This window comes from Dermacentor albipictus, chromosome 10 (genome assembly GCF_038994185.2).
Source record: "Dermacentor albipictus isolate Rhodes 1998 colony chromosome 10, USDA_Dalb.pri_finalv2, whole genome shotgun sequence".
Classification (NCBI taxonomy): Eukaryota; Metazoa; Arthropoda; class Arachnida; order Ixodida; family Ixodidae; genus Dermacentor; species Dermacentor albipictus.
In genome coordinates, this window is record NC_091830.1 from 52652988 (window position 1) to 52673946 (window position 20959).

General features: G+C 44.0%; 1 protein-coding gene and 1 long non-coding RNA gene across 3 annotated transcripts in view; one reads left to right on the plus strand and one right to left on the minus strand.

Moving 5' to 3' along the window:
• Window positions 1-15591, plus strand: part of LOC135907646 (chymotrypsin-2-like) — a 58780-nt gene extending 43189 nt beyond the window's left edge. Inside the window, exons 6-8 of one of the 2 annotated variants that reach the window (XM_065439341.2) lie at window positions 7201-7312; window positions 11697-11848; window positions 15203-15591. In XM_065439341.2, coding sequence (XP_065295413.1) covers window positions 7201-7312; window positions 11697-11848; window positions 15203-15421 — 483 coding nt within the window. In that variant the 3' untranslated portion in view covers window positions 15422-15591. The remainder of the gene's footprint in view (window positions 1-7200; window positions 7313-11696; window positions 11849-15202) is intronic. The other variant, XM_065439342.2, reaches the window with a different exon arrangement.
• Window positions 1-20959, minus strand: part of LOC135907649 (uncharacterized) — a 104920-nt gene that overhangs the window by 5034 nt on the left and 78927 nt on the right. The gene's annotated exons all lie outside the window — the stretch shown is intronic.

The following is a 20959-nucleotide window of genomic DNA, read 5'->3' on the forward strand; positions in this document are numbered from 1 at the left end:
GATGTTGGATTTCGTGGCGGTATCTTCAATGAAGACCTGTGATCCTCGCTTGTGGTCTGTTTTTCTGTGTTTCTTGCTGTCTAGTCGTATAGAATGCAGCTTTATCTTTTACGCTACAACCAGGGATGAACTTCTTGGAACAGACCGTATTGCATTTGTCTGCTGCACACAAATTTTTAGCAGCTTTTCTTTTACCACAACATTCAGTCTTTCTTCAACAACTTCAAATTTAGAGTTTCTGGAAAGTTAGTCATACATCACCCACTCATTATCGATAATCTTGTTTGCAACCGGGCCCTAAAGATCTTGAGAGGGCATTTGTGCAGTTTCTTTTTTGACGATCAGTGGCGTTGTATTCAAAACTGATCAATTAATCTGCAGACATTTATGTCTAGCATTCTGTCTATGTCTTCTTGATATTTTCTCTCTTCCTTATATCCTCTATATCTGCTATGTATAGCCAGATACGCCTGCAACGGCTGTCCTGCTATCAATTTGTTTTCTGATTTTCTTCCACCAATACTCGAAACGTCTCTCCCATACTTATCTCGACTGACCGGTTAACGCCTACATCCACTCCATATCTCAGCGCTTCTGGAAGATGGACATTTCCCAACGATTTCGTTGGGTGAAAACCGTCGCCTTCCATCAAGTTATGCTGAGTTGCCTCTGGGTTTTTGCTGCGGCAGAAACATGCCTCCTATTGCGTACATCTGCTGCGGTATGTTTTTGTCCATGGATAACCAGCTCGACTTCCCTCTGTGTTATCGTACAGATTTTCCCTCCTATTTTATTTCTTGCCATTCTTGTAAATATCCACGGTCTTTCTCGTTTCCATTCTTGGTATCGAATTTAGAGTCTCTCTTCCTCTAGCTTCCTTTCTGATGACTCCTGATTGTCTATTTAGACTTTGAGTTACACAGTACTTGGTTGCCAATTGCCTTGACATCTTCCCTACATTTTATTGCCGTGCTTTTCAGGTTCAGACATTGGCGCGCTTTAGCCATCTATGTATTTTCATCCATGTCACTGAGTTCCTCCTCGCAATTGTCATGCAATTGAGTTGGTTCTTCTCGCAACTGAGTTCGTTCTCGCAAATGTCACCCGGGCGAAAGGAACGAGAGCGGGGAGGAAGCGCACCGTCTTCCCTCGAGCGCGATGCACCCAACGTCGCAAGGCATACACTCTAAAAACTAGGAAGGGTATCGCAGGAGTGAAGCGGCCGGTTCACTCTTCAAAGCGTCGTTTTACTCTCGCAAAATGTCGAGGAGAGTGAAATGCATTGTTCACTCTCTCACCAAGGAGAGAGTGAAATGTGCTTTTCACTCTCCCCCTTCAGAGAGAGAGAGTAGTTCTACTCTTGCGGCAATAGAGAACAAAACGTAGCGTGATCTTCTGCTTCAACTGTAGGTGGCTGGCCCCGAACATGGCAATGTATCATTCATGCACGCTGAGCAAAGAACACATCGTTTTGCTTCTAAGAGAACAGGCCGCCGAGTTCAAAGGAACGCGTAGCGAGCGCTCTACTTTTTCACTCGGAGTTCTCCACCGCGCGCGCGCGCTCAAGATCGCGGAACAACACAGCACCGGAGAAAGGTGATCTTTTATTGTGTCTGTAGCTCTCAATTTACTCATCACGGCTTTTCTTTGAATGCCTCAACCGTTGAGCTTTCCTGCTTCTGCTCCTCCAAGTACATTAGTCGCCGGTTCCATGTGCCTAAAACTGGTGTCTGCAGCTCCTTTGTAATTTGAACTTTAAAGATGTCGCTTTCCTTCTATTACCTCCACAGACAATTCTCTGTGACATGCGAAGAATGTCGCAGAAGGGGAAAAAAAAACACTTGGCAATGTCTGCTATGTCTAGCCAAGTGTACAAATTTAAGGACTTTCCAGTACTTCTAAAAATTTCAGGCTTTTCAATGCCTCGAAAATGGCATTTTAGAAATAAAGGGTTTTCAAGGATCGCTACAAACCCTGGTTTCTAGCACCTAAATAATTTTACAAGCTTATTTTGGCATGGAGTTCGGAAATTCATGCTTTTTAGCTAACGCTGCATCATCTCTGTACATTGAAACCACGACAGCGCAACCATTTTGGAGTAAAGAAAAATACTGAAAGCTTTTAATACCACTCTTTTTCTAGGGAGCTTCGTATTGCCTAGTTAGGTTTACGAATGTGCCTGGTTTTGGTGGGCGTTTCTTCGACATTTTCTGTGAGAAGTAGATGACTAACCCCCGTATTCAGAAATGTATATTAATACAAAGCCCATGCTTGACTTTATATAAACGACGCCTGGTGCGAACGTCCCCCAGACGCTCACTGCCTTTCTTTTGGTGCGTTCACGACTTGCGTCATTTAGATCAAGTCAAGCATGGGCTTCAAGTTATGATGCATTTCTGAATATGGGGGTAAGCGTGCGCTATTTCGGGCAACGCATTGTGCCATTGACACTGAGAGGAAACGGGGAAAACAAAGTTAACGCCCTATACTCCTAAACTTTCGCGTACCTGTGGTGTGCGTGTATCGTGGAAGAAGAAACAGCGCTAACACCAGGACGAAAAAAAGCATCGACCACACCAGCGCTTCGTGGTGTTGTCCATGTTTTTGCGTCGTCCTTGTGTTGCGCTGTTTCTTCTAAAATGCTCAACCAACTAGCCGGCAAGTCTATCCTGTGCATATATATTGAACACACGTATGAATGTAGATGGTCTTCGAAGCTTTTAGAACGAGCACTGCCACAGGATACGAGCAGTGCACGCGTAACAAGTGGACACATTACTCATTTAAACATGCGTGCCAATGCATGTGACGCGGCTATCGGCATAAGCAGTCTCCAAATGCTGGAATGCGTGCTCTTCAAAACGCTAACGATCCGCTGCTAATGCAGGACAACAGCTCACAGCGGACTGAACCAAACTCTAAACTAATGCACTTGAAAAGAACGCCTACACGGCAGCGTGAGGCACGTCGAAATGCCTGGTACTGGCATCGCAGTTGACCACATACGAATGGAACTGGCGGAGAAAATAAACAGAAATGCTCACCAGTATACGCGCGACTTAAATTCACATACGTGGATGGTTGGCACGATACTTTGTATCCGCGTAATTTCGGAGAACATATAATGCATGGACTGGAAAAGCACTCGATCGTGAGCTGAACGGCACATTTGTTATTTTCCTGGGGTGACGACAAGCCGTGAATAGTTCTCACGTCGTCGTCTACGTTGTATTCCTCCGTTAGTCGTAGCAAGGAATGGAAATGATGCAAACGCAAACGTATTCCAGTACACAACAGCACAGCACACTGCAGAGAAACTCCAACCACCGCAGCAGATTCCTCAAATACATTTGTTATGTATATAAGCTCTAAAACAACACGGCTGAGCGTGGTGGTTTTGTGGTGTAATGGTTAGGATGTGTGCTTTGAATTGTATAGATGCGAGTGTACGTGGGTTCGAATCCACGTGATGTATAGAGCAATGTGGTTCTCCATAAGTGTGTGATTCCCTCGACTATTGTGTTGTAATTAGATTATGTGTCTCCTGATTGTGAAAAATGCGAAAATATTTGCGGAATAAATGTAAATTAGCTTTTTTTTCTCCGCAGTGGCGTTCGGGAGACATACGCATAGGCCGATTACGAGCCGTCACGACTCATGGTAGGCAGCAAATAGCCAGGAAAAATGACTTTAAAATCCTGCATAACATTGCTCACGCCTATTCTGAAGGCCGCTTGGAATCGGGCCAGTGAGTCTGAGGAGCCGCCTAGAGAACGGTGTATCAGCGACCCTAATTTGATCTGATTTCCTGCCTGCATGCGTGGCCAGGACTTCGCTAAGAGGGTATTGGGAAGAGTAGTTGCACTCTGTTTGGGGGAGTAGAAGTACTCGGTCTGGTGGAGTGCCATTACCCATACGGTGAGAGTATTACCACTCTGCGGAAGAGTACTAGCACTCCCTGTGGGAAGAGTATTATCACTCTGCAGAAGAGTACTAGCAATCCCTTGCGGCGGAGTAACAAAACTCTGTCAACAGGAGTTGACCTACTCTCTCTCAAAGAGGGTCGATCTACTCTCGAAAAGAGAGTGAAATATGGGACAAGCCGCTACTCCCTCAAAGGGAGTGCCCGGCACTCTCTTAGTTTTTAGAATGTAGGAAGGAGGGCACCGCTGTTTTCCGGCTGCAACTGCGCATGTAATGGCTGTGTCCGGTCGCACGGCCGTGTCTTGACAGCGATCTGCATTGGGGCAGAGTCTAGGGTTGTCGGCGGCTCGTAGCATTCCGCGCGCTGTGTGTTCTCGGTGCCCACTTTGCGTTGAAGCGATAGACAACACGAAGGCCACTTCGCTCACTGCTGCTGCCTCGTTTCCTCACGCCAGCGTTCTGACAGCGACTGTCCGCTCTCATCGAGTGTGATGTGTTCGTATTTGCTGTGTGCGCTCACACCATGCTTGTTAACTTAGTTGGGAAGCAAATGTTTACAAGTTGATACGGTCAATGAAAGTACCAATCTTACTTCCTGTGGCTGTCTGCTAATTCGCTATCGCAATCTATGCTTCGGCTTTCCGGCGAAACTGCCATCTTCTCTTGATAGCGGTGGTAGGTTACACATTCAATACAGCAAGTATAAGCGAAGTGTGATTCTTGTGGGAGCTGAACGGTGGTGAGGTGGGGAGGGGGTTGTAGCATTTAGCAGTAGAAACTTTGGAAAAAATCCACGTGATGGAGCTGAAGCTTCAAAAGAAAGGCCAGAGCAAAAAATATAATAATAATAATATTTGGGGTTTTACGTGCCAAAACAACTTTCTGATTATGAGGCACGCCGTAGTGGAGGACTCCGGAAATTTTGACCACCTGGGGTTCTTTAACGTGCACCTAAATCTAAGCACACGGGTGTTTTCGCATTTCGCCCCCATCGAAATGCGGCCGCCGTGGCCGGGATTCGATCCCGCGACCTCGTGCTCAGCAGCCCAACACCATAGCCACTGAGCAACCACGGCGGGCGGAGAGCAAAAAAAAATGTATTTTCATTAAAAAGGATCAAACGTCCACAAAAGTTGTCACAAATGTCGGCGCATATAGGCTGCTAAAGATTAATAAAGAAAATATTACATTAGTGTTTGCCTCAGTATCTTATCATGTGTCCCCTTGTCTTTCTTATATAGTAATATTTATTTTTTGAATCTAACAACCAAATGCAGCATTAAACCAATATTTAAGTTTGTGAACTTGCGATTAAGAAGACAGCTAGGTTTAAGGTTTCGTCACGTGCTAAGCAAACCGTGATCGTAAAAATTTGAAAGAAGCCGCTTTTATGGGCGCCGCGTTCGCAAGAACTGAGCCTTGTTAGAAGGCATGGCACCTTCTAAAGGTTTGTACAATAGGGTAATACTCAGTCATAGTTATTCACAAATATTTCTGCGGGCTACATACTCACTGATACTTATGTCTCTTCCCGCTCATCACCGCTAACAAATGTTAATCCTTCTCACGCACATAGACACCTGTCAGCAGTCACTTATTTTTCCCGCCACCCACAAGTTCTTATAATAGCATCGGCGTTTTTTTGCCACTGCTGGACCTTGCGTCAATAGACCCCAGTCATCATCATCATCATCATCATCATCATCATCATCATCATCATCATCACAGGTGCTCGTACATGCGTCCTCACATACTCATGATGTCCAGCATTTACTCACGTTCGAGCACGCTCCAACCTACACACTCCCTGTCATGGTATTTTGGTGATGCTTAAAGGGACACTAAAGCGAAACAATAAATCAGTTTAGACTAATGAAGCATTATTTGAGAGCCCTGCAGACAGTAATTTAAAAAAAATCATTTGATTATTAAATGAGAAAATGAAGGCCCAAGTATCAGTATTTGAAGTTCGCGCTGAAACCCCAGCGCCGGTACGTCAGCGTGACGTCAGGGATTTCAAAGTATGTTTTCGCCTTTGAGCCACGTTGGCTGAATAAAGCTACATATCATATTGACCGCAAATAAGACGGGGACAGAGGGAGAAAACACATAAACAGCACAGGCGGTAACTTTCAACTGTTTTATTCACAGCAGCCCGTGGGCATATATAGGCAAAAAGAACATGCGCAGATCGCAGCAAACAAGAATACACATCAGCTTAGCGTGGCAACCAGGTTCCCTAAACTTGCCATGTTTAAAATTTGGTTCCTTTAGAACACAATGTAGTCAATCTGTACCGCTATATACAATTAGTAGGCCCTGGAAGATGCCATCAAAATACAAGACGACACAGCCCCCAGGTGCGGGAACTCAAGTAGGCGTCGCCACCCGTATTTCGTTCTTGCGCTTTTCCTGGCTTACCAAGCGTCTTAGCGTTGTAAGAGTGGTGTTTTTGGTGTTGTACAACGGTAATTTACTGATGCAGAAGAAATCGTTCTTCACTTTAGTGTCCCTTTAAGTCAGCTGGCACTCACGTTTCATATTAAGGTCTACTCAAATTCACTGACATTCATTCTCCTTCATGCCCATTTGCAGTCACACCTTTCGTAACTCCAATCTGTTTGTCTCATATTGTGCGCCGAGTATCAAATGAATGCTTTATGGTATGACTCTGATGAGTGTTTCATGATTGCTCTGGTCGACCTAATGTTGTTTGGTGTGGAGCATGCTGTAAAGATGGTTTATACGGTGAGTAGTGCTAAGGATAGTTCATTACTGGAAATATTTGTCTTCTGTCCACTAACGGCCACACGGCTACTCAGTGAAGTTCTGCTTCGTTTGAACGCAAATAACGTTGTCGCATTTGAAATAATTCTTCAGCTGTAGCTGCTGCGAGATTTGGCGCTAAAAAATACAGCTTCCATTGAATAACCTGGTACATTTTGTTATGATAAAATAGAACCTGCTGAATCAAAGTTCACAATTATAGGCAAATGCAACTACCATTTGGCCAGTTAAACCTTGGCAAAATTTTGTTCTTAAACAGCAGCATCAGTGTTATATTGGTACACAGATGTGTGTTGTACGCTATTTCCTCAGAAGCCTATATGCAAAAAAAGATACTTCTCAGCAACGGAACAGTGCATTAGAATTGATATGACTTTACCTCCAAAATTGAGTGTAGATCAAAGCAGTGTCACATAAGCAGCACGTTATTTGTTGAGAATATGTTCGGTTTGTTTAGAATTGATCCCTACAAAACGTTACACTTAACAGCTGCCAGTGGATCTGGAATTCAACAGATTCATGAAACCAGTGTGCCTGCCTACACAGAAAATGGACGTTGCAGGAGAGATTCTTGTTGTCGCCGGCTGGGGTGAGACAGGATGTAAGTACCACGATTTCCACCTCTAATTGGACATTGGTTCTCTTCTTCACACGAATATGGGCAAATAAGAAAGACCACAGACGTGCAAAATGAAATCACATACGTAAAACCACAATAAAGCTATAAATCAACTCATAGAAATGTGTGATGAATTCAAACTTAAAGCTTCGTCGCGTGATCGTTGTCATAGCCAACAAATCCGGCAACATCAATCTCACAATGAATGCCAAAGTTAGATCGACTAGCAGTGAAGCAAAGTGTCGACAGGCCGTACTGCAAACGCCGAAACCGGTCATGTATAGGAATGTGGGAATATGTATTGTGGGAATATATGATTATATTGTGTGTCCAAGCTAAGCTTAGCCAAGCTGCTCAGCGAAAGGAAAAGAAAAATTTGAAAAACGCGAATACAAAATAAAATTACAGGGCCTACGGTGTACAATCGAACACCATAGTTTTAAAACGGTATGTTGCACCGTGTTCGCTATATCTTTTTTGTTGTTGTTGAAATCCTTTATTAATGTTAGCTGGTACGCCAATATATGACGAGGGTTCAACTCCGCCTGCATCCGGGGGAATTTAAGTTATTTTTTTCCTGTCCCTGAAGACCGGCACATATGCAAGGTTCCAAGTTTACGTTAAAAAAGGTTCCTTGAAGAACCGCACTTATCCAGTTACTCTTAACTATGTAGCGACTGCAATGATACCATTTCGACTGAAGTTTAGCTGACCGTGAGACGAGGATAAAGCAAAGTGCTTCACCCCACGTATAGTACTTTGGCAAATGCACGTTTCAAAGGAAGATTTTGCAGCAAGAACTTTCCAGATTTCCCTCTGGGGACTATTTTTTGGGGAAAAAATGCGCGACAGAAGCCCTCGCCTGAGGCTCCCTGCAAGACAATATGAGGGGCGCAGGGCCAATAGTAACGGGAGTGACTATGGGATATCGCCGATTACCTAGAAGCAGCTGAGATTGCCTAGGAGCCATCTCTACGAGCCTAACGTTCTCCGTACCCGATCTTCATTTCTTGCAGCTAAGCTGGTCGTGCGCCCACTCTCCCGTTGATTGAAATCTTCCGTGTAGGTGAACGTTATTTGTATTTTGAGCGGCTGTTTGTACTTATATAGGTTTTTACACATTCTGAGTTTCGTATGCATTGTGAAAATTCACCCATCTGACATAGTCCCCAGATAGGGCTTCAGTGTGAGAAAATATTTTAGTATAGAACGCAGGGTTGAAGAAATGCGGCGCCGTGAATCATTGTCGGTGTAGTAATCCTAAATGGAAGAGATAGTTGATATCCTAGACGACACTTGTATCGCGTCATTTTGGCCTTTGTGCAGCTTATGGCACGTAGGAACATTTATGGTGAGCCAGTGCGGGTACCGAACAGCCTAGATATTTGATGTGGGTGAGGTGGGAGTGTCAAAAATGGTAGGCGGCCGTTTTAGCTTTGCCAGCCGCCACAGATGAGTCTGGTCAACGTCTCCGAATTTGCACGTGTTGAATATTTTCAGCCCTTCCCGCAATCTCATGTACTGAACGTTTCAAGTAGCAAGCAACACTAAGAAAGGTCCGGGTTGTGATAATTGCTTGTGTGGGTCATGCAGAAAGAAAAAGGCACAAAATGAGATAAGACGGTGCTTTGAAATAACGAGATTTGTACAAAAAAAAAGCCAACAAGGCTGTCCAGCAGGCTGCATGGAAGGCTGCGCGACAGGCTGAGAACTTGTAGTAGTGCCACAAGAACTTCGACTAGTTTGGCTTAACATCACCACATGAGCGAAAACATGAACATTTTTCGTCGAGATTGTCAAACGGGCAGTCTAGAAATTCTTGTTGTATAAAGACGAAAACATTCTTAGGTTGCGAGTAGGGGGACTATGGTGGAGGTTCCGGTCAAGGCACCCTAATTTTTGTGGGTAAACTGACGCATTTGTAACCACGGCTGCTGAATACGAGAAATACCGCGAGCAGTCTTTCTCATGCTCCGTTATTACGATTTTAGACCTATCTCGACCAGCTGAAAGTAGATGTCTGGTGAAGCGCATTAGCAGGTTTCGCACATTTTGGTGAAAGCAAGAATGGGAATTAGCATTCTCGCGATAAAAAAAATGAATGTCTCGTGGTTATTCTTCTATGCTTTGATCTTCTGAATATGTGCTCAATCGGTAACTCGGGCATTTCAGGCCCAAGAAAAAGTTTGATTCACTCGGCGCTATTGATGCGGGCACAATTGAAACAAATTTTGAATTTGAAATGCTACCAGCGGGTTACGCCTAACGGCGAATTAAGAATTAAATAAAAAATAGAATAAATAGAATTAATAGAATTAAATAAGTTGCCTTATGACAGGGAGCTATACCTTCTCATTTAGATAAGCTGAGCTGTGGCTATCGGTTTTGCTTTCCAGTGTGCTCGGTCGTAATAAAAGACGTCTTTATTATAACTCTTTAATAACTCCCAAAGCACGCTAAACATAATTTTGGATAGCAACTGGGGCTGGTTCTTCCTAATTTCTTTTTTCGTGTCGGCATCTTGAGTGTTTCACCGCTGCTGGCGCGTGTGCAGTTGAGTGCGAAAGTTCAAAGACCAGAAGTGCCACTAAATTCTTTTCTTCAGTGCTTTGGCATAAAACATGAAATCGAGTGTAGTGTCCATGTGCGCCTGCTTGACGAGCGCCATACTTTTATGTCTTTTGACCTTGCACGGGTGTGCTAGAGGAAACAAATCTTGTTTCTTTACGTATGCAGTGGTCTCTAAACTTTTGCAGTCGACTATACTTGCTGATACGTTTTCGGGGGACCGAATTTTAACCACTAACAGCCTAAAGTTATCGCTCAGGGCTGGACGCGCGTGGTTGATTTGGAACCCACTCAAATGTTACCGTTCATACTATCTCTTGTCTATGTTCTTGCCGGACCTTGTTGTCCTCATTACCTTGTTACCGGACCTTGTTACTAGCATCGTGCATTATATGCGCCACGCTAGTAGTCTACTTTCTGAAATTAAGGTAGGCAAGCATCAGCGATCACGATGGAACTGTCCACGAGTAACCTGCTAAATCCGATGCGCAGGCGCAGATAAGATTTCGACGACGGTCGCCACTATCGTTGTGCTACTTGTATTGCTGGGCTCAGGTTCGTCCAATAGACAGTTCCCTGACTGAGGTTTTTTCCACTGTGCCAATGTGTGACCGCAACGTGACACTATGCTGTTGAATCATTGACCCCATATATTAGGAAGTCATCCGTTCTCCTAATTTATTGAAGATGTCGCGTTTCCTAGTTTCAGTAGCGCATTTTCTCTCTTAGCCTCTTTTTTAGGCCGGTTTCAAAAATAGCGCAGTCTAGGTATGCGCGCCGGTCCTGAAGACAGATCTAGCACCGGTGGTGTGGGGAGCGTTCCCGCATTCTTCCCTTGCGGCAGCTAGCGTTTGGCGACGCTGTCGTCGAGACGCTGCACCTCTAGTCCAAGTTGCGGATGGTGTCGTTTGAGACGCCATGGCCCTCTCAGACTAAATTCCATGGTTCACGCCTCCCATCCCTACATCAACTCGTTCACGAAGGCATTCCTTTTTTCACCGACTCGAACTGGAAGTGCAACCTCCTTCTGCCTTTTTTAGAGCGCAGCTCTTTGGCGTCCGTTCCTGGGTTTCGCGTCGTCGTCGGCGTTGTCGTCCGCCTCGTAACCAGCTCCGCCCCCCTTTCATCCTTCAGCGCTAGCAGCGACCGACTGATACCGCTGGATGCCGCTGACGCCGCTAGAGAGTCAAGATAACGTGACTGCATAGAACACCGTCGCCGCCATGCAGAAAGAGGAGGAAAGGGTCCCCCCCCCCCCCCCCCCTGTTCTTGTGTGGCGGATAGGGTGCTCTTCAGATGCCGACGCGCCGGTTATTTCACGTAGGCCCCGGCACGTCGACGAATACGTGACCACCTTCCCACGGCTAGACCTGGTTCTTAGCGCTGCGGAAGCGAGGGTATCATATTGTTTGTGTCGGCATCGGCGGCGTTGTCCCTGAAACCAACTCCGCAGCTGGGGTTGACTCACTATCGGCGTCAGTGGCATCAGTCAGTCGCTGCTATCTCTTCCCTCCTCCCTTTATCGTGTTGTCCGCTTGCTGCGCGCGCTTCTGCCCCCATCGTTTGCCGCTGGGTGTACACGCCGCCCCCCTCCCCCCTCTTCCTGCGAGTCTCCGGTTGTCAAAGCGCCGGCTCGAACTTAATTCCTTTCTTCGCTCCTCCTCCAATGCAACCCCTGTGCGGTGGCAATCAGAGAGCCAGATCGGTGGCGGGGGATCTGTATAGCTTATTTGCTGCGCTCAAATTTCGCATTAGGAAGTAACGTAATCGTCGGTAATTTTTTTATTTCTTGCTCTAGCGGCAGACTACAGCAAGAGCCTTCGGCGTGCTGAAGTTGTTGGTGTCACGGATGAGCTGTGCCAAGATGAGCTAAGAACAGTGAGAGATAGGAAACGCGCCACACCTGGACCTGTAATCTGCGCCTTCAGGATAGACACTGGAGCCTGTAGGGTAAGCAGGCAATTGGAGCCGTGACTTCGGCTTCAGACATCAATCGAGGCGCCAAGTTGTACAGCGTCAATTGCACGTGGATATATCCCCTTAATTATCTAGGTGTGTTAAGAATAGATCGAATAAGCGGTGATATTGCCTCACCCCTCTCCCTGCCTGTACCTAATGTAATCAATGAGTCAGGTTGCTTAAAACACCCTTTGGTTTAGGCTAAAGGTGTTTCCATTTAATTCGAGATTATTCATGTCTCTGAACAATACTAATAAAAAAACTTGAAGGAGCAGCGTTAACAAAGCCAGCTACGATTACTTATACTATACTTCCAGCTACATAGAGCAGCAAAATACAAAATGAAACAAGAAAATGTGCACAGGTATTGGTAAATCGGATGAATTGGCAAATTAAACACAATTTCGCTGAAAAATAAGTGAGATTATAAACAAATTGATTAAATGTTTCCATCATTTACTTTCATGGCCGATGAGAAGTAGCCTTACACACTCATCAAAAAATGGTCTAACTGAAGCAGATTGACAAAATTTGATAGCTGCATCAATATTGCATGTACAAATAATAATGTTCCTAGCGTACGATTTGTGATAAACCTGACAATAATCCAGAGAATACTTGTGGAATGCGGGAGATGAAAATTCAAGACGGAGAGTAAAACGTGAACAAGATGAAAGCAGGAGCCACAAGTGGACTGCTGTCTTCAGCACAGTATATATAGACACTGTTCTTCTAAAGGGGGAAGAGTGTAAAGCGGATGGGCGAGGTAACGACCGAGGGCGGGTTAACGGCCCTGAGGGTGCGCAGTCGAAAAGAAATTTGATGTGCTACTGAACGTAGGTGAAGGAATGGGAGGTAATGCCACATTTCAGCCGGTTGACTTCTCACTGTAGATTGGCCAGGTAACAGTACACTTTAAAACACATATTAATAAAAGAACGAAAAGAATGAATAAAGAAAGGGTGGCGGGGAAGTTGGAATATTATTGACAACGCAATAATAAATAAAGAATAAGAAAGCACTAAACAACTCAGTGAAAAATAACCAACTGCTGTTGTCTATAGTTTGAAATTTCGCATAGCGAAATGATTATACAGCTCCTTTTGAAACACTCGTGCACTAAAAGTCCAGTATCCAGACATTCCAAAATTCGATAAAAACCAACAGGCATAAAAGTTTTCAAAGGAAGCTTTAGAATCTATTCGTTATGCTAAATTTCTAACTACGCCTATAAATTAGGCTTAGGTTATGCCTACTGCTTTTCATTCGCTTTGGGCATTTTGGAATATTGGACTTTTATTGCATAAACTTTTCAAAGGGAGCTTTAAGAGCCATTCGCTATGCTGAATTTCAAACTATAGAGCTCTTGGTTATACTTAATTGGGTTGTTTAATTTATTCTTTTTCTTTGATCTTTTTTTATCATTGTCACCTCCCTATTTTTTCATCCTGTTCGGTCTTTCCTTAATATATTTAGTCTTTTTTTTCACGAGCACTGTCTTCTGCCACTACATTTATAGTCTCATTTATTGTCACTTTTGCCGCTATTTATGGTCTAATTGGGGATAAGAGTTAATGGAGAATACCTTAGCAACTTGCGATTCGCTAATGAAATTGCCTTGCTTAGTAACTAAGGGGACCAATTGCAATGTGTACTCACTGACCTGGACAGGCAAAATAGAAGGGTGGGTCTAAAAATTTATCTGCAGAAAACTAAAATAACGTTCAACAGTGTCGGAAGAGAACAGCAGTTTAAGATATGTAGCGAGGCACTGGAAGCAATAAGGGAGTATATCTACTTAGGGAAGGTAGTGACCGCTGATCCGGATCATGAGACTGAAATAATGAGACGAATAAGAAGGGGCTGGGGGTGTGTTTGGCGTGCATTCTCAGATCATAAACAGCAGGTTGGCATTATTCCTCAAGCGAAAACTGTATATTAGCTGTCTTACCAGTACTACCCTATGAGGCAGAGACCTGGAGGCTTAAGAAAAGGGTTCAACCTAAATTGAGGACGACGCATCGAGCTATGGAAAGAAGAATGATGGATGTAACGTTAAGGGATAAAAGAGAGCAGATTGGGTGAGGGAATAAACGCGAGTTAATTACATCTTAGTTGAAATCAAGAAAAAGAAATGGGGCATGGGTCGGGCATGTTATGAGGGCGGAAGTTAACCGACCGTCATAAAGGGTTACGGACTGGATCACATGAGAAGGGAAGCGTAGCAGGGGGCGGTAAAAAGTTAGGTGGGTTGATGAGTTTAAGAAGGTTGCACGGACAACATGGCCACAATTAGCAGATCACCAGGGTAGTTGGAGAAGTATGGGAGAGGCCTTTGGCCGGCAGTGGGCGTAACCAGGCTGGTGATGATGATGATGATGATGATGATGATATATTGTGCCGAGGAGAGCGTTTGTCGCCTTGAAAAAAACAAGTCCCCTAGTTGAAACATTGGCTGCTGCTTTCATCTTGTTTACGTTTAGCTGATTGTCTTGACATCATAGTAATTTAGTGTCAAGAACAACAACCAATTGAGAACGACCGCTTGCGGTCAGTAAGATATTGCCCCCAGTTAATAAAAGATACTGGGTAAGCTATCGGACCCAAGTTCTTGAGTATATTTAATGTGTGCAGCACTACCAAATGCTATTTTAGCACTTTGAAGTCCGATGATTTCCTTTATGAATCGTAATCTCTTGCTCAAGATATTCGACAACGAGAAATATAAAAAAAGATATTTTCAGAAGTGTGCGCATCAACAATGCTAATCAAACAATTTATCAGCATTATGGTGCAGGCGGACATGGCTACACCTAAAATTTCACAAATGTCCATGGTTCGCATCACTTCGAGCTTAAGCCTAGGCGCTCAAATTTTTTGGAGCCTGCTGCCTTATTCACATAACCTGCATCGGCTGACTCAATAATAATCTTGAGGTTATTTATGGCCATATTGCCGGTCATTAGTCTGGTAAATTAGAAACCACGAAGGGCCACATGCCGTTCACAAGTAACTGAGCTTCTAGCAGTTTATGAGAAAAAAAATTATGATTATTGCTGAAACGGCCAGTGGGATTTTCTTTTATTTCGTCAACTCTACCGATCAGATGTATAGAATATGAAATTTTTTACCTCATTAGCATTATTCCGACAAGAAACATTAACCATAAAAATGATACGTCAATAGGTCTTCACGTTGCAAGTGCGCCTAAAGTTGTTATGACCGTTGTTCATCGTGCTACAAAAGCAAAACCTTCGCTGAAAGTAAAGTTTTTCAGAAAACAGTTTTGCACTCATTTTTATATTGTGCCCCCACAATAATCATGTCTTTCCTTGTCACCCACAGGGGGACTCAGGCGGACCGTTAACGCTAAGGGGCGACGATGGAAGAACACTGCAACTCGGAATTGTTGCTTTTGGAGAGCACAAATGCCCCCCAAGTGTACCACCATTATACGCGCGGGTGTCCAGTCACATGCAGTGGATCGAAAAGGCTCTACATAACGTCCGAATGTGGAGGAAACATAAGTTGGTCCGGAAACAAATTTCAATTCGCCTGCCATGAGACGCCCTACCATTGCACCGTTGTGGAAAACTCAAGACGAAAACATTGGCGAAATGGTTAACCATATTGAAAAAAGGTAGCTGTAAAACGCATACGGAAACAGTGGGCATTGAAGATGAGAAGTGTGTCCTAAACTGAGTTTATTAATAAAAGTGTTTGTTCTGCTTTAATGCGAAGAAGAAAACAACAGCTCAATCACAAAAATACTGTGTTTCGGCTAATTGGTTTACGACTTCAGAAGGAACAGCACATGTTAAGAGCAAGGGAGAACGAGTTAAGGGAAAGGAAGGAGGTGAGAAAGCACCGTGGTGTGTCCCTTTCAAATGTACTGTTATTTTGAGATGTTCTCGCTCCACTCAAATACGGAAACTCAAGGCGATGGCAGCAATTCGCTTCGAGTGTACATATGATTTGCTATCGCAAGAAAAATGTATCGAAGAGCTGCATGTGAATGCCAAGTTGATGGCGCTCAGTGATCTATGAAGTATCAAGAAACCGATTTCTATCAGGGAGAGCAGCTTTTCAATGTTTAACAGCACATCCTGCCCCCCGCCCCCACACAAACTTCAAGTTGGCCCATCCAAGAGGTTAGGTTGGCCCAACCTAACTATAAGCTTCCCCATGCACATTATGTGGAGCGCTGTGTATTTATATGGGTATTCTCTGCGATCATGTTTACGTTTTTCGGTTAAAATTCATCCTTGTCGCTTATAAATCTACTAATCATCTAGATTTACACTATTATAACGATTAAATGCCTTAGCGAATTGCGCATTTTTGCGAACACACAGCCCCCCTACTTTTTCTTATGACTTTTCGCCTGCCGGAGCTGGGCAACTCGCCAAAGTGTGCTTACGCAATAAAAGGGAAGTATACGCATAAAACTGTCACACGAAAACCGCATGCCACATAGTATTTATGAAGATCATCGTCAGCAGGAGCAGCCTATTTTCATGTCCATCGTACGACGAAGGCAGCTGCCAGCGATCTCCAATTACCTCTGTCTTGCGCTAGCTGATCCCAACTCGCGCCTTCGAATCTCGTAAATTCATCACCCCATCTAAATGTCCGCCGTCCTCGACTGCACTTCTCTCCTCTCGGCACCCATCCTGTAACTCTAAGGGCCCACCGCACTACGCATTACACGGCTTGACCAGCTCCATTTTTTCTCTCAAGGTCGGCTAGAATATCGGCTATCCCCCCATAATCTGCGGTACTCGCCGCTCTCTTCCCATTTCTTGACGTAAGGCTTGAAATTTGTGGTTGCATCCCTCACTGCATGGTCCTTAATTTGTTCTCGGCTTCTGTGTTACCCTACAAGGTACTGACCCATATGTTAACACCGGTAGAATACAATGACTGTACACTGTTCAACGACAGTTGTAAGCTTCCAGTCAGGATTTGGCAATGCCTACTGTAGGCACTTTAGCCCATTCTTATTCATTTGTGAATTTCGTTCACATGATCAGGGTGCCCCGTTGGTGAGTGAGAGAGAGAATAAACATTTATTCGGTGAATGAAACTTTGGACCTAAAAGTACTCCTGCACAGACTCTAGAGGCTGACTGGCGATAATAAATTCTTGCTCCCGTGCCAGGCTATTGAACATTACCTTTGTTTTCTGCATAACAAGCTTCAATCCTACTCTGACAATCCTACTCTCGATTAAGGTCTTCGATCATTTGCGGTCATTCATCCCCAGTGTTATTGAACAGGAAAATGTCATCTGCAAACCTAAGGTTGCCGATATATTCGCCGCTGATTCTCATTCGAGAGTCTTTCCATTCTGATAGCTTGAATACTTCTAAATATGCAGTGAATTGCATTCGAGAGATAGTGACCCCTTTCTTGAAACGTAGATATATAATTTTCTTGTAAACCATGGTAGTTGTGGTGCATTCGTACACATTTACGAAGATATTCCCGTATGCCTTCTTCACTCCTTGATGTTGCGATGCCTCCATGACTGCTGGCATCTCCACAGAATCAAATGCTTCTTCATAATTTATGAAGACCATATGGACATGTTGATTGTATTTTGTTGATTTCTCAGCTACCTGATTGATGACATGGATATGATCCCTTGTAGAATCATCCTGAAGCCAGCATGCTCTCTTGGTTGACTCAAGTGTTGAGTTAGTGCTATTAGAAATTATTTTGTTTTATTACTTGATACAGTACTGAAGGAGAGGCAATTGGCCTGCTATTCTTTATTTCTTTAACATATCTCTTCTTATGGATAATAATATTTATGTAATTTTTCATCTCTCTAGTACACTTCAACTCATAAGGCATTGCATATAAAGGGCCACAAGCTTTTCAATGATATATCATCCTTCTTTGAATAGGTGAACTGTTATTCCGCATTATTCTGCTGTTATCCTGCTGCAATCCCAGGCCATATCATCGCTTCATGACTAGTTATAGAAGGTTTCTTTATATGCTGTTCATAACTACTTCCCGTGAAGGTTGTGTGGCTGCTCGTTGTATTGTACTGTTCAGTATATACTTCTTCCGTTGCTCATACTACATTATCGAAATACTGATGCTGGTTAGGTGCTCTACTTATCTTTCAGTGCATACATCTTGCGCGGTCCTGTGCCAAGTTTTCTTCTAACTGATTTCATGCTACGAATTCAGCTGACTTCAGCACCTCCCACACACACACATGTCGCTTGTCCTCAAACGATATTTAAGTGAAGCTTGCTTTTTGTTGCAGAGTGTAGAACGACTTGTGCGTTTACGTATGTGCCACTGTACACATGTGGCACTAGATATCGGGCCCCACTAGGAAGCCTACACACAAGCGCTGTTTTACCGCGGTGACAGCCTTTGTAAGGGTACTTGTCGTCGCCAGCTAAATGGGTGCGATAAGCTTCCCGACAAATTATGAAATGTGGGACGCAAAATGACGAAAGATGAGCCGATAGGCCACCTTTCCCTCGACCTTTGATGGGGTAAAACCAATTAACTTTCTTTCTATAAACTTTGTCCTCAGCAGACCGAGACATGTAGCGTGTCTGAGCGCAGTACACCGCACGTACACGTTCTTTTAAACAGGCTACCTAGCATAATATTTGTTACAACACACTTCGAGATACACCCTTTATATGTTACGTACAAGTGGAAGGCAATGACGATGCTTGATGCGCTCACATTCTTGGGCGTGAGGTAATACCAAGGGGGCTCAAAAGAAATTGCTGGAATGGAGATATGGTCTCAAAAGTGAAGCCGGACGACCGTCATCCTACCATAGGCACTAAAAGACGTTGACGAATAGCGGGGATTGCACGAAGCACTTTCTTCCTACTCCGTGCTATTTAGGATGGTAAATTTTGCCATACCATTGTTCGATGTGTTTCTTTCTGTCACTGGTTTGAGAAGGTAGTGTAAACGTCTAGTGAAATATTGCGGTTCATGATCATGTCATTAAGAAGCCAAAGTTGACATTTTTGCAATAAAAAATGAGATTTTATTTTTCAATTTGGCTAAAAGTTACTCAAGCAAACAGAAATAAGCTGTGAGCGAATTTCAGTGGTCGCGGCCCTCTTTCAACGCGAATACTGGATTCACCTGTGCTCGTAAGAAATTGCGAGGGCTGACACTATAGCAATATTTTTAACACCTCCTTGGATACTACTACCACGAACACGCCGTGGTGTCTTATAACTTGTTGCTTTAAACGCGGTGCACGACATCCAATAGAAAAAAAGCCAATGTTTGATGTGGTAAAGTAAAAAGGATAGGCAGCTAGTATATCTAAGATGCGGGGGGATTTCATGTGCGCATTGGTATAAAATCATATTGAAAAAATTTGACTGATCGCGCACCATCATGGGTATATCAGAGCATGACAAGAAAAAAAACGTGCAGGAATGCACCATGACTTCTTTCCAAATCGGGGACAAAAATGGCTGCTCATCAGGTATGTCTGTAAACAGCGGTCAAGCCTTTGTTGTTGTCATCGCCTAAAACACGTCATGCATGTGGGCCACTAGGCCCTTTAGACAACTTGTGACAATGGGCATGTGTGCGAGGAGGGGCAATTTGTGACACCCTTTATGTGCAATTCGGTATGTGCCACTGAATATGTCGACTGTCTCGGCCAGTGCCACAGAATCAGCATGTGACGTTATGTATAGATGCCCGAACGGTCAAGCATAGTGAGGAGGTAGCGGTATCGGCCACGAAAAAATGGAACAAAAGTCGGCCACAGGGAATCGAACAAATTGTCACCAGGAACAGCCGAATGCGGAACGAGAAATTAGGTGAAAAGAAATAGAGACCAGCGCATCGCATTGAGCAAGGAGCGTTGAGCTACGTAGGATTGAAGGCGATAGCGAGGTAAGATCGGTGTAGTATACGATAAAGGCGCACTTAACACAGATTCGCACATGTTCCTGGTATCCACCATGTTTCCCTCTTCAACTGAAAGCGAACATCGAGGACGATCAGAGTATACGGCACTGCAAAAGGCGATAGACACCATCGGCATGACAAAAGCCCTCCATATGTGGAGCTGTACTGCTTCCTTTTATCCAGTTCAAACGAATCACAAGGAAAAGTGGCATATATTGAAAATAGCAGCTGAGAAAAAGAACTTGGCTGACATTGGAGTTAAAGAAAAAAGCTTTCAGGTACAGGAGACAATGACTCGGTTAAAACATACGAATTTCTTATTGTCCTTACAAAGAAAGCTTGCCTGAGCCACTCAATTCTAAACAATCTCTGGACCTTTTTAGTTGTCTCAATGTTCCCATATATATATATGTAAGCGTTCGTGGAATTCATAAAAGATCTGTTGATATAGAGGACGCCTAGTGGGCGTCGCACATCGTGATGAGAGAGAAATGTCTCTACGGAAACATCGTCCATGTGAAGAAAAAAAAAAGAAACGAACCAGACGCTGCGGTGGTTTTCTCTTGCTTTTATTTAGAGTTAGCTTTGGAAGAGTCACCGATGTTCGCAAGAAAACTCATTCACAACTAGCACTTTTCCCATTCATATGTCTTGCAGACGGTAAGCATCGCACGGGGTGCTGCTAAACTTCTCACCGTGAACCATAGAACTGATTGAGAGACGCGCTTAGAAATGAACACGGCTCTTACCACAGAGGGCATTATCCCTCGTGCTCCATTCAAGGCACATACAGAGTGTCACGCAATAAATGCCTGCCGACTAAAAGCGCAATCATTTTGTAGCGTGAGTGACTTAAAAAGAGAAGGTTATACGGTTGCCGAGCCACTCCACTTAAACGTGACGTGAGACTTGATGTCTGACAGCCAGAACTCATATAGGGCACTTAAGGTTCATCGCTTCAGACAAAATTCGACGTGACTGCACGGAAAGGTTTAGAAATGAACTTCTGAAGTCCAAGAAAATTCCAGTGGCGAGCTCTTTGCACGAAGCTTTAAAGCTTCATACAGTAATGAAAGACGGTTAGCTTTTTTTCTTCACGTCGGCACATTTTGTTTCTTCAACTCGCCATTGGTTACCGTGGTGACCGATAAGAAGCAGTGAAAGTGCTACGTCATACTGA